The sequence below is a fragment of the Canis lupus genome, chromosome 30 (genome assembly GCF_048164855.1).
Source record: "Canis lupus baileyi chromosome 30, mCanLup2.hap1, whole genome shotgun sequence".
Classification (NCBI taxonomy): domain Eukaryota; kingdom Metazoa; phylum Chordata; class Mammalia; order Carnivora; family Canidae; genus Canis; species Canis lupus.
This window is the reverse complement of record NC_132867.1, coordinates 30177426-30190663: the sequence shown is the minus strand read 5'-3', so window position 1 is coordinate 30190663 and position 13238 is coordinate 30177426. Positions and strand designations below refer to the sequence as shown.

At 45.1% G+C, this 13238-nt stretch overlaps 1 protein-coding gene across 9 annotated transcripts in view; it reads left to right on the top strand.

Annotated features, from left to right (window-relative positions):
• TIAM1 (TIAM Rac1 associated GEF 1) overlaps positions 1–13238 on the top strand; it is a 388153-nt gene that overhangs the window by 323205 nt on the left and 51710 nt on the right. For all 9 annotated transcript variants that reach the window (XM_072806723.1, XM_072806716.1, XM_072806719.1 and 6 more), the window contains 2 exons: positions 2526–2612; positions 6559–6783. In XM_072806723.1, coding sequence (XP_072662824.1) covers positions 2526–2612; positions 6559–6783 — 312 coding nt within the window. The remainder of the gene's footprint in view (positions 1–2525; positions 2613–6558; positions 6784–13238) is intronic.

The following is a 13238-nucleotide window of genomic DNA, read 5'->3' as shown; positions in this document are numbered from 1 at the left end:
AGTAATTGGTAGCAGGGCTATAAATAAGGGTCTGGCTTCTCTAGAGGAAGATGCACCGCGCCTCTTCTTCTTTTCTCTTTAAGCAGCAAGAAGCAAGAGAGGGCTGAATTTAAAGCTCTTGAAATGGATTTTTTTTTTTTAAAGATTTATTTATTCATGAGAGAGAGGCAGAGACATAGGCAGAGGGAGAAGCCAGCTCCCTGCAGGGAACCCCATGCGGGACTCAATCTGGGGATCCAGGATTACGCCCTGAGCCGAAGGCAGACGCTCAGTCACTGAGCCCCCCAGGTGTCCCTTGAAATGGAATTCTTAAGATGGACTGGTATTTGGACCATGAAACAGAGCACAAAATTGTTTTTATATATTTTCTTATTGACAAGACTGAACCCATTGTTGCAGTGCATCAGGCATCAACCCAGAAAGTCTTGTCAGCAGTGCATCTGGTAAAGAAGCAGGGTTTTTTGTTTTGTTTTCATTTTCAATCCGGTGTGGACCACCACTGCTTTTGTAAACTGCAAAAGCTTGGAGGTGTGGCAGGGTCACTCGGCTGGTTCTCAATGCTTAGTTTCAGTTTCTGTCCTTACATTACTGTCAGCAGCCAGCTGTGCCTCTTTCCTGGATTTCACTTTCTAGAGCCTGCTGCACGTGGCTGGTAACCTCAGCTCAACCATTTATTCTGAGTGACTGGTTCATGCTGGCGTAAGGTGTTCCTACAGCGTATTGATTGAGAAGTTCAGGAGTCCCCCAATCTGAAGAGACCTGGTTGCCTCTGACCCCAGAACTACCAAGGATGCTAAATTCAGCGCATCGGTATCTAATGTTGGCACCCACAGAAGTGTGGCTTCCTGCTGTATACTGAGCTCAGTGTATATTGCTAGTAAAAGTTACTAGCACGCACAAACATACAATAGTCTGACTACAAGGGTGCCTGGGTGGCTCAGTGGTTGAGCCTCTGCCTTTGGCTCAGGTCGTGATTCCTGGGTCCTGGGATCCCAAGTCAGGCGCCCTTTGGGAGGAAGCTTCTCTCTCTACCTATCTTTCTCTCTCTCTGTCTCTCTCTCTCATGAATAAATCAAAAATCTTTAAAAAATAAAATTATTTTTACTTGAGTGGAGCTTCTTGAAATGTAATCTGAAAGTTACAAGCTGCTATAAGAATGAAATTCAAGATAAGACAGTAAAATGAAGACCAGAAAGTCCTCGGGGCGTGGCTTGTGTTGTCCCCATCTGAAGGAGTTATGGTACTGTAGTGGGCGAGGACAGTTGGTAGTTTTGTCTGTGTGTGGGAATCTATTTCCTGGTCCTGTGAACTAAATAGAAAAACACATATTCGTTATGACATGGCCTGAAAAGTCCTGATGACTCCCCGGGCACCAGTCCTGTAATTATTCATTCCATTCTGTTGTTGTTTGCTTATCTGTTCTTTAAAACAGTGTTTTTAAAGAAAAAGACAAGAAAAAACACAAAAACTGTGTTTTTTTTCTGCCTTCAGCCGTAAGTACCTATATTATGGGATTATTTTTCACCCAGACCTGAAACTATGTCAGATCTTTACAACTGTATTCATTCCCATTACTCTTTTAGGGGTGTTTGCCGAAATCTTTTCCTTAAGGCAAAGGAGGTAGTGGTTGGGACATTCCACTGATGGATGTTTGTTTGTTTTTTAAGTAATCTCTACACCTAGAGTGAGGCTCAAACTCATGCCACTGAGATCAGAGTCAGATGCTTCACTGACTGAGCCAGCCAGGCACCCTGATCAGAAAAAGGTTTTAATGAGACTGTCTAGAAACAGGTGACCAGGGCTTGTAGCCATAGGATCCGGAGCGCCTCAGATCCCCAAACCACCTGGAAGCTCAGGGCCTTGTTCTGCCTTTTTTTCCTGAAAGGTGTAGCAACCCCAAGATTAACTAGCTAATGGGCTTTGGGCTCTGGAAGTCTGGACAGGTAATGAGATAACCTTATGATCACACACTAGCAGAATGTGAAATCAATCCATTTCAATATAAAGTAAGTGAGTTGCTACTTAATCCCTTTTTGCAGAATTTTGTTAAATTAAACTGGTGTCTATACAGCAATACATATGACTGAACACACACTATGCAGTTGTTCAGTTGTAAAATATCCCAGGACAAGGATTGGCTGAGAAAAGTCCAGAGGACCCAGGTCCGATAAGCTAATCATTCTGTTTGTGCTGTGGAGGGGACAGCGAAAAAGATAAAGCAATGGCATTTACCAGCAAGTAAGGTCAAACAAAATAGATTTCTTCCACTTGAGTTGACGGGTAGGTGGTGTGAGGATAGACATCGTACCTGGTAATATTAATTTTTACAAGTAGTGACTTTTTTTTTTTAGAGTCATCCAAAAATACATTTTTCTGCTTTTTAAAATAATCCAAACAAGGAGAAACCATCGCTCCAAACTGTAACCAAAAACATCAAACATACGTAGTTCACAGCAGGTACTTCCTGTTGTTTGGTAAACATTCAGAAGGTGTGAGCCCTACCATTCTGTCTTTGTGTTTTCTAGGGTTTTCACTTTCCTCTGTGGAAGAAGATGGTGTTCGAAGGCTCTACGTGAATAGTGTAAAGGAAACTGGGTTAGCGTCCAAGAAAGGTAAGTCACTGAGTGTCTTGTCTGTGCATCCCTCTTAAAATCCCCTTGGAGTTTCTCTGGTTGGTGGATGAGAACAACCAAAGAGTCCACCTGTGAAGATTTTTTTAATGCTGTCTCATTGAAAACCCTTCTAGGGAATATGGATATTATTCTCTAAATATAGGTGTGTATGAAAAGTCACATTCTTGAATTTTAAACCTGATTCTGAGCCCATTTCTTTGGGGCAAGTGGGAAATTCCATTCTAATTTGATATAATTGTCCTTCCCTATCATCTAGGATGGTGTGGGAGTCCTAGGGGTTTTCCTTTAGCAGAGCCTTTAGGAACACCCCTCTGTGCTACAGTGGCCACAGCTGCCTTTGGCTCTCACCTGAGCATGCAAAGTTCCTTCAAAGTGGATGTCATCTTGATCCCATTCCTGGAAAAATCTCTGCAGAAGTTGGGAACCTAGGGATCCAGGATCCACTCTTCTCTACCACAACCTACCTGCATCCCTCACTGGAGTCTGGGTTACTTGTGGAACCTCAACTCTTTCTACTTGGAGAGGATCTTTTTTAACCTACATTTTTTGCTTCCTGTGTTGGTTTCCTAGGGTTATAGTAACAAATTATCACAAACTGAGTGATTAAAAACAACAGAAATTTACGCTCTGATAGTTCAGGGAATGGAAAGTTGAGAATCCAGGTATGGGCAGGGTTGTTTCCTTCTGGAGCCTGAGGGAAGAATCTGTTCCCTGCCTCGTCCTACCTTTCAGTGGTTGCTGGTGGTCCTTGACACTCCTTGGCTGGTGGCTGCATCCTTCCAATCTCTGCTCTGTGGTCAGTGGCCTTCTTGCCTGTGTGTCTCTGTGCCTTTACATGGCCTTCACATGGCCTTCTTAGAAGAATACTGGTCATTGGACTTAGGGTCCATCCTATTCAGAATGATTCTTACCTTCATTACATCTGTAAAGACCCTGTTTCCAGATAATGTCAGACATTCTGATATTCTGGGTGGACGTGAGTTTTGGAGGACACTCTTCAACCCACCATACTTACCATAAACACATCAGACAGATAGGTAGGGATCAGAACCTACCTTCCTTTCATTCTTCTTGCTATGGAATTTTTAGGCAGTGGCAAAATCATACCTGTCGAATGTCAAAGACCAAAACGTCGGAGTCAGTTGAACTTAGATGTAATGCCTTGTGTCTGCTCTGTTGGAAGGCTGCTGAGTGGAGCGGCCAAGGAAATGGTGGAGTGCCCTACCTTGTCACCTCCTTCTGTGTCTCGGTAGAGCTTAGCTCTGGGTGTTCTTGACGTACAAGCTACCTATGCAGGTTATTTCTCCCAGCCGTGGAGAAGAGCAGCCTGCACTTGACTATGCACAGAGATGGCAAGAGTGTGACAAATGGGAAATAAAGTCAAAGTCGCTGCTCTCATGGAGGAGGATTTTTCTTCTGTACTGTCCAAGGCCAAAGGCAGCCTGGAGGCATGGAGTCTGACACTATATCGAGGTCTGGAGGCCGAAGTCTAAGCTGTGTCTCAGCTAAGAGCAGAGATAGCAGGGTTTATTCACCTTCAAACCCGAAGACCGATTGTTATCTCTGGCAGCACGATGAGTGTGCCTGTTGGCGTTGGTGTGGAGGTGGGGAAATATGCTGCCTCCACTTCAGTCACTTCCTGTTTTAGTTCTTTGTGTCCAAGAACCCTAGTGTTAGATAAAAACAAGTTGCTGTCTGCAACCCCCTTACCCCGTGTAGCACTGTTCTCTCTAGATTTAAGAGTGATCTCCATTTGTCCACCTAGGTCACAAACACCATCCCAATACCCAGCTTATAGAGGACAGTGTCAAGAAAGAGATTTGGTTTTTGTTTTTTTGTTTTGTTTTGTTTTCTGATGTTAAATCTAGTCTCTATGTGCAGATTTCTGGGTAATAGAGAGGTCACTGTGGATCATAAGAACCTCTTCACGGACATCTCTAATCAGGAAACATTCTCCTCCTTTGGCTTCCATTCACTATTTTGCCTCATTCTTCATAGACAGCCTTGGATGCCCATCACGTTATAACTAAGTCTTTGGTTTGTGTTTGTTAGCCACCTTGGCCTTTTGGCTTGCCATGAGCTAATGGTTAATCCCCCTTTAATACCCACCTACCCCTCAGTTGGATCTCATATCACCTATACTTACAGAATTGACTTTTTTTTTTTTTTTTTTTTTAGGTTTTGTTTATTTATTCATGAGAGACAGAGAGAGAGGCAAGACACAGCAGAGGGAGATGCAGGCTTCTCACAGGAAGCCTGATGTGGGACTCCATCCCTGGACCTCAGGATCACAGCCTGAGCCGAAGGTGGATGCTTAACCACTGAGCCACCCAGGCGTCCCTGTGGAAGTTCTTTAAAACAAACAAACTCAAGGCACCTGGGTGGTTCAGCTGGTTAAGCGTCCAACTCTTGATTTTGGCTCAGGTTATGATGCTGGGATTGTGATATTGAACCCCACATTGATCTCTAAGCTGAGTGTGGAGCCTGCTTGAGATTCTCTCTCCCCCTCTCCCTCTGCCCCCCCAAAACACCTTCAATCTCGTAGATGTTTAAGTCTTTCTTTTCCTTATATTACCTCCTCTCATATCTAACCAAAAAGGTTGTCTCCAAGAGAAGACTTAAAAAAAAAAAAAACAACTACTTTCGCATGGGGAAATTTTATATTTTCAAACTCAAATGCTGTGATGGCAAAATCTTTTACCTAAAAATGGAGTGGTTGGCTTCCCAGAATCCCACCTCTGATACAGAGAGAAACATTCTCATTTCTCTTCCATTGCCTTCCCACTCAAAATGTTTCTTGGAGAGTTTTATGCTAGAAGATTGATGTTGAATAGTTTGGAAACCCGAGTACAGCTGGCCAAGGGGTGTGACTCGGTGGAGCTGGGAAGTGAGAATGCCTTTGTGGAAACACTTTTCTGAGGCATCAGAGGTGGGATCTGTGGATACCTGAGGAGTTGAGTGGCTTCTCGTTTCTGCAGTTTATTCCTTACCTCTGCTCTTCACTCACTTGGCTTTTTCAAGTTTGCTTTTCCACACAAGTCTATAAAAATAAGAGCTGGACTCTTGTTTTCTTCTTAGCTGAAACAATACTCTATTTCCTTTCACGTTCTCCTCTAACCTCTCCCTTTCTCAACCTGCTGGAATGGTCTTTTAATACAAGGTTGTAATGCCCCAGGGTCAGTCACAACCTCTCGTTCTTTTGGGTTGGGCTGGTTCAGAGCTGCTCCTTTGGGTCCCCAACGTTGGCAGCTCCACTAGCATGCTTTGCAAAAGCAGTGGAACCTTCAGGCACCTTCTAAAAGACTTCCACCCCGAGGTCCTGATGCAGTTAAACAAAGGGGGGAGTGCAAAAAATGATCACATTTGCTTCTGGAGATTGTGTTTGAAGTAGAGTGATTTTCTGTGGTTGTAGCCAGAAAGAGCTCACCGCATTCTGGTTCTATAGCTGGTCCCATAGCAGTGACCCAAGAGATGGTCGCGGGCTGTGCCACACGTCTACGCTGTAGCATGAGTGTGTACACAACATGTTGATCATGGTAATGAGAGCATTTCTGCTTTTCCCCCTCAAAACCAAGGGTGACAGCCAGAATTAGCATTTATGAGGAGAAACTGGCAGATGCCCAGAGCATACAGATTCAAGAAAGAGTAAATGTGTTTAGTTGGTGTGGAAGACAGATAGGCATGCTGTGTCACATCGAGTCCAGAATCTTCCGAAACCGAGGCCCATGCGGTCACCTGATGATCACGGAGGAGGACTAGAGCCTGTATGCACCAGCACCGGGGCTGTGGGGGGCCGTGACAAGCGAGCCCCGAGTTCCCTTCACGGCGGGGCTCCTATGCTGTTGTGATCTGACTCGCCACCACCACCACCACCACTGCTTTTATGTGCGTGTGAAATTAAACATTTTCCACCTTGCGTTGGCAGGCCTGAAGGCGGGAGATGAGATTCTCGAGATCAATAATCGTGCTGCAGGCACCCTGAACTCATCTGTGCTCAAAGATTTCCTCTCGCAGCCTTCCCTGGGCCTCCTGGTGAGGACCTACCCTGAGCCGGAGGGAGGCTTGGAGCTGCTGGACTGCCCACCCCACCGAGCAGACGGCCCCGTGGACCTCAGCGAGAGCCCCCTGGCCTTTCTCAGCAGCAACCCAGGTATGACTGTGACGTTGACCTTGTGGGGGTGTGGGGGTGTGGGTGTGGGTGGGGGGTTGTGTTCCACTGGACCGGGGCCAGCAGGCATAAGGCGTGTGAGTGAGATGAACTGGTTACTGAATGTGTGTGTCCCGTTCATTTCCAAGGTTCGGGACCATGTGTTCTTGTGGAGTAAGTGTTTGTCACCAGTCAACCTGTTGCACACGGAGAGCTTCAGTGTGCTGCTGCTGCTGTTTGTCATTGTGGGAAAGGTCGATTGGGTAGAGGCCACCGTCTCTGGGCTGTGGACAGAGGAAACACCAGGAACCAGTAGGGCTCCAGGTCCTACCTCCGCCTTCCCCGTCACCATCCCCCAAACCATCCAGCCCTGGCTTTCCCTTCTGCCTGAGAGAGGGCATACATTGCCCAGAGCGCAGATGCACTCAGAGCTCACATTTGGTCAGCTTCTCTTGGGCTCTCCCAAGCTTGAGTGTGAGCGTGAGGCTATAGGCAGAAGCAAGCCCTGCCCCATCTGCTGTCCCCCTGCTCACAGCTTTTCTCCCTATCCTTTTGCAACCTTGTGCTCGTCCTAAAAGAAGCAACCAGAATGCTACCTGCCTCTTGACACCTTCCTGGGTGGGACCCAGCAGAGCTAGCTCCCTCCTCTGGGACCCTAGGACCCTGCAGAGACATCTTTCATGTGGGCCCTAGTCATATGACACTCTTCTTACTGGCGTGTCTTCTCTCTGTCCCGAGTTTGTTTTTTGGGACTGGGCTTATGCCTTCTTCCTGTTGCTGCACAGCCGCCACCTTCTCATTCAGCGAGAGCCCGTGAATGAGTATACCAGTCAACAGCATTATGTCACTTATTTCTCCATGACCTGATTCTAAAAATGGGGTTGGTTTCTTTAAAAAAAAAAAAAAAAAGAAAGAAAGATTTTTATTTATTTATTCATGAGAGAGGCAGAGACACAGGCAGAGAGAGAAGCAGGCTCCATGCAGGAAGCCTGATGTGGGACTCAATCCCAGGACCCCGGGATCACGCCCTGAGCTGAAGGCAGATGCTCAACTGCTGAGCCACCCAGGTGTCCCTAAATGATGGGGTTGGTTATATTAGTAAGTTGGCGTTTAAGATTTCGTTTCTTTTTAAAACTTGAGTTAAATTTTTTTTTAAAAGTCTGGTTTCAAACTCTGAGTGTGTAGGTACTTTGAGTCTCCTTGCCCTGCTATCATTTTTTAAATTCCCTTCTGAAGTTTAGCTTGATGAGAGTAGGTCACCCCCAGACCCCTTGTGAGAGTTCGTGCTTTTGCTCAGTGGCTGTCGCAAGGATTTGGCAAGTTAGGGCTTCAGAAAATTGATGGCACTTATTGCTGTTGACTTCCTTGAGTCATTATGTCATTGCAGTACCCACACCCCAGTCACATTTTTAGAACATGACTCCGGTGAGCTGTGTAACCAGAGTGGAGGGAATGGAAACGATGAAGGCCATTCTTTTGTGTTGCCACAAGATGGCAGCATCAATCCCATAAAACTCCGTTCACACAGAGAGGTTTCTGTAATAAGCCTTTAAAAAAAAAAAAAGATCTCATTTATTTATTCATGAGAGCCACAGAGAAAGAGAGAGGCAGAGACACGGGCAGAGGGAGAAGCAGGCTCCATGCAGGGAGCCCAACTTGACTTGGGACTTGATCCCAGGACTCCAGGGGACTTGATCCCAGGACTCCAGGATCACACCCTGGGCCAAAGGCAGGTGTGCTAAACCACTGAGCCACCCAGGGATCCCCCTGTAATAAGCCTTTGAAGGAGGCATGTTGTGTTAGCTTATTTAAAGGATTTTTATAAGATCTGGATGTACATACTATGAACAACAGTGTGCGCACAACTTTATTTAGAATTTTTTTTCTGTCCGAGCCCTTCCTGTGGGTTATGGATATTAAGCAGGAGTTGGCGCAAACTACAACCCGCCAGCCAAATGCAAACCACGGCCTGTTTTTATAAATAAAGTTTTATCAGAACACAGCCATGCCCATCATTTGTCTCTTGTCTCTGGCTGCTTTCTCGTTGCAAGGGCAGAGCTGAGTAACCGTGACAGGGACTCATGGTCTGCAGAGCTGGAGATATTCACTCTCTGGCCCATTACAGATAGTTTCCCTGATAACTGAAATTGCTCACAATTTGCCCCTTTTAAAGATAATCACTGATTTGGGGTGTTTGTTCTCTTAAAAAAACTGCATACGTGCATGTGTGTGTGTGTGTACAGTTTGTGAATTTTTTATTAAAATTGTTTTAATTAAAATATATTTGCATACAGGAATTTTAGAAATATTTGAGTATAGAATATAGAATATACGTTTATATAGTGGGCATCCCATCTTTTTTTTTTTTTGATGGAGTTTTAAACTTAACAGCTGACCTTTACATGCTATATATTGCCTCTTTTAGGCCAGTCACTTTTGAAGGCTGAGTACTAAATCCACTGAACCTACAGGTGTTTGAAACACATTAAAATTTCCATTTTGGAATCATTCTTAGAAGATTCACTTATTCCTTGGAACAATACGTTGGAACTGACATTTGTTGAGTCAGGTGCTGAAGAGTCAGCCTCGTGACTGGGCCGTGACTGTGTTCGCAAACTTAAATGTTAGTGAATATTTCTGTTTTTCCATCGGTTCACCTTTTAATATTTTGCAATGATTGAAAATCCTTACAAACAAAGTCTTCTCGGTCCAATTCAGATCATCAGACTGGTTCAAGACAAAGCAAGAGAGTCAAGTCGTCGTGTGGGTTTTCTTATCGGGTTCCTAGGTTGTCTTCAACAGTAGTATGTTCCAGAAGCATTCTCAGGTGCCCTGGGCAGTGGCAGCCCAACTGGAGTGGCTGGAGGGGGAGCCCGGGCCTCAGCCTCTCTGCCTTCTGGTTGCTGCCGCTTCCTGGTCCTCATTTAACCATGAAAAGCACAAGAGGCAAGTAAACAGGATAAAATAACCTACACGATTGCTCTATAATGAGGCAGAGATAAAGCAGTGTCCACTGACTGCTTTGGTTAAAATAGCAAAGGAAACAACTAGTAAATTGGTACAATGGGGAGGCTGGACTGTAGCCTTTGTCTAAATTTAGAAGTAGCTAAAAATAAGCATCTTGAGAAGCAGGTTTGAGGTCTGATGCAGGGACTATCTTAACGGTGGTCACAGTGGGTGTTTGGCAGCCTTGACAGAGAGCTAGCAGTGTGTCAGGGACACTGGGGTCCAAATGAGCCCTGGCCAGTGCCTGTCCATGGGAGGCCAGTGCTCTGCTGCTCACCCCATCCTACAAGCTCAAGTAGGCAGGCTTGGTCCAGTCCTGGGATTACCTTTCAGGGCTGGATTATTTCTGAGCCCCTTTTTCTCATGTAAAGGTTTGTTTCCTCTCTGATTGAGCATCACATCCTAGTGGCTAAGAGTGGGTTCTGGGACCAGGTTTCTTGAGACTGGGTCCCATTTCTGTGTTTATTAGATTTCTGTCTTCGAACAGGTTACAGTTCATCTCATGCCCTGGCATCCTCATGCATAAGATAGGGATAAAACTATAGTACTATCCCATTAAGTTGTTGTGAGGATGAATTGAGTTATAAAAGTAAAGTGTTTAGGGGCACCTGGGTGGCTCAGATGGTTAAGTATCTGCCTTCAGCTCAGGCCATAATCTCAGGGCCCTGGGATCGAGCCCCACATCAGGCTCCCTGCTCAGCGGGGAGGCTACTTCTTCCTCTCCTCTGCTGGTCCCTCTACTGCCCCCTTCCCCCCGCTGTGCTCTCGCTCTCACTCGGTCTTTCAAATAATAAATACATAGAGTCTTTTTTAAAAAAATGAAACAAAAGAGTAATAGGTCTTAGGAAAAGTACTCGATAAATGTTACGTATTCGAAGCACAGTCTCTTTTGGGGACGTGAAGATTTTCTGACTTGTAACCAGAGGCTGCTCATTTTTTATCTCATGGGTCTCTACTCCATCTACCTCAATCTGCAACAGGTGAATTGTCTGATAACTAAATTTATGAATACCTTACTTAAGTATTTTCCTTTCCTGGGTGGAAAGAAATGAATTCTGTAATCTAGATGCTGAGATATCTGGGACGCTTCTCAGAGATCACGATTCACACAGTCTGGGCTGCAGCCTGGGGTGCATTTGTTGTGGTATGATTGCTTAAAACTCGGGATTCTAATGTGCAGCTAGGATTGGGATCCGCTACCGTAGGTCACCGACTATTCTTTGGTTGTCGATCCTCTTTTTATTGTCTTGGTGGAATGATAAGGTGATTGAAATATTACAGTCACATGCAAGCCATCTGTAGTGATATGTGTCGATATCATAATTGTGGTCTGAGATTTTGTTTTTTTAAAGATTTCCGTATTTATTTAAGTCATCTCGACATCCAACACAAGACTTGAACTCATGACCTGGAAATCAAGAGTTGCATGCTCCATGGCCTGAGCCAGCTGGGCGCCCCTGAGATGTTTGTATGAAAATCTGTTAGGTGACATGGAATGCATCTCCACCCCCCTCTCCCTTTACGGCGAGGCAGTGTGGTGAATGGATTACTGTGTCGACTTAGAGAACCAGGGACCCCTTCCTAAGTGTTCTCCCTAAGACTCTGTTTCCCACACACAAGTCATGACCATCCATGGGTCCTTGTTGAAATCCTTCTTGAGCTACTTTCATCCTTTTTTTTTTTTTTTTGATATTTGTTTACCGACGCAGTGCTAGGAAAATGGAGGAAGGATGTCTAGACAAAAAAGTCCCTTGAGTTGACTGTTATTATAGAAAGAACCTTGGGGCAGAAGGGAAGCTGGAGTAGGAAGTTGCAAAACCGTGTGAAGTTTCTAAAAAGCCTCTCAAATGTTCCTGTGTGATTTATTCTGAATACTGATCTCATCTGGAGCTACTAATGTTTTGGGCCGGATAGTTCTTTGTTGGGATGTTGTGGGGGTGGGGGGTGTCCTGTGCATTGATGTTTACCAGTATTATTACCAACTACTGTAAATCAGTAGTAAGTAGTCCCTTCTCCCAAGTAGCACTGATCCAGTTATCATCAGATATTGCCAGATGTCTCCCACACAGCAAAATCTCTTCCATTTGAAAGCCACCAGCCTGATGTATCAGAGGTAAACCTACCTTGCCCTGTTAGGGAAATATTCCAAGTGAACATCAATATGGAAACGCAAACCTGGATCTTGAAATAACTTTTAAAGATTTTATAAAGCTGAGGGAATTCTTTTTTTTTTTTTTTTTTTTAAGATTTTATTTATCCATGAGAGATGCAGAGAGAGGCAGAGACATAGGCAGAGAGAGAAGCAGGCTCCCTGTGAGGAGCCTGTTGCAGGACTTGATCCCAGGACCCTGGGATCAGAACCTGACTGGAAGGCAGATGCTCAACCACTGAGCCGCCCACGTGCCCCTCATTGAAGGAATTCTAATGCAGATACCCATTTCTGGCATCTCCCACCCCCTCTCCCCTTCTCTGAGTCAAGGGAAGAGCAGAGAACAAATCGATGCTTATTTCGAGGCCTTTCTCCCAAGTGTGAGTGAAACTGTTTTGGAAGAAGATTTTTATTTATCACTGAAATTAACTCATGAAACAGGTAATTATGCAAACCCCGCATTGTATGCAAGTTATAAGAATCAGTACAAGTGGCATCCATGGTATCTTTCCAAGGTTTCAAAATTTATCATGTCTTTCATTTTAAATTCTGCCATCAAGGCTCATATCCATTTCATTTTTATGGTGACAGCAGCTCTGCTTTATCTTCCCTAAAATTCCACCTGCCCAGTTGGGTTGAAACCGGTGCCCTCATTTATTAGCTCAGTATTCCAATAAAAACGCTGAGGCTCAGCAAACTGAAGTTGGTCCTTGTTGGGGAAGAAAAAAAAAAAAAAAGTCATTCCAGAAGCTGAGCCGGGCGTCAGCAGCTAACTCTGGCCCATACGAGTTAAAGACAATTGGGGCCTTCGTTGGGGTTTGGAGAGCCAGCTTCCCCCTCCCTTGATAGACCTCAGGCACATCTGTCTGATGCCAACTGGGAGATTGGAGTCTGTTTCAAGTACAAATATCCCTCCTGCAGGAAGTAGATTAAGCAGTATTTGTTGTAACAGGAAAAGCTTCTGTGACAGCTGGGAGAGTCGAAGGCATCTTGGTCAGAGAAGGAACGGTTGGGCGCCCAACATGGACAGCTGTTTGATTGGCGGGCAGAGCATGCTTCCCTACAGTGAAGTGGGAGTCTATTTCCGACTGTTGTACCGTGCAGATTGTCTGGGGCTTGATTCTGAAAACAAGACATCAGGCAGCAGGGAGAGGCAACAAAGAAAGAGGAACTGCACAGATTTATCTTCCTGCAAACAAATATGGCCCCGTCCTTCAGAGGCTCTAACGTCTCACAGATACCAGTAGCACATGGCCTTCTATTTGTTTGTTGATAAAATTTGGAGCCGGGGGCGTTTTGGAAA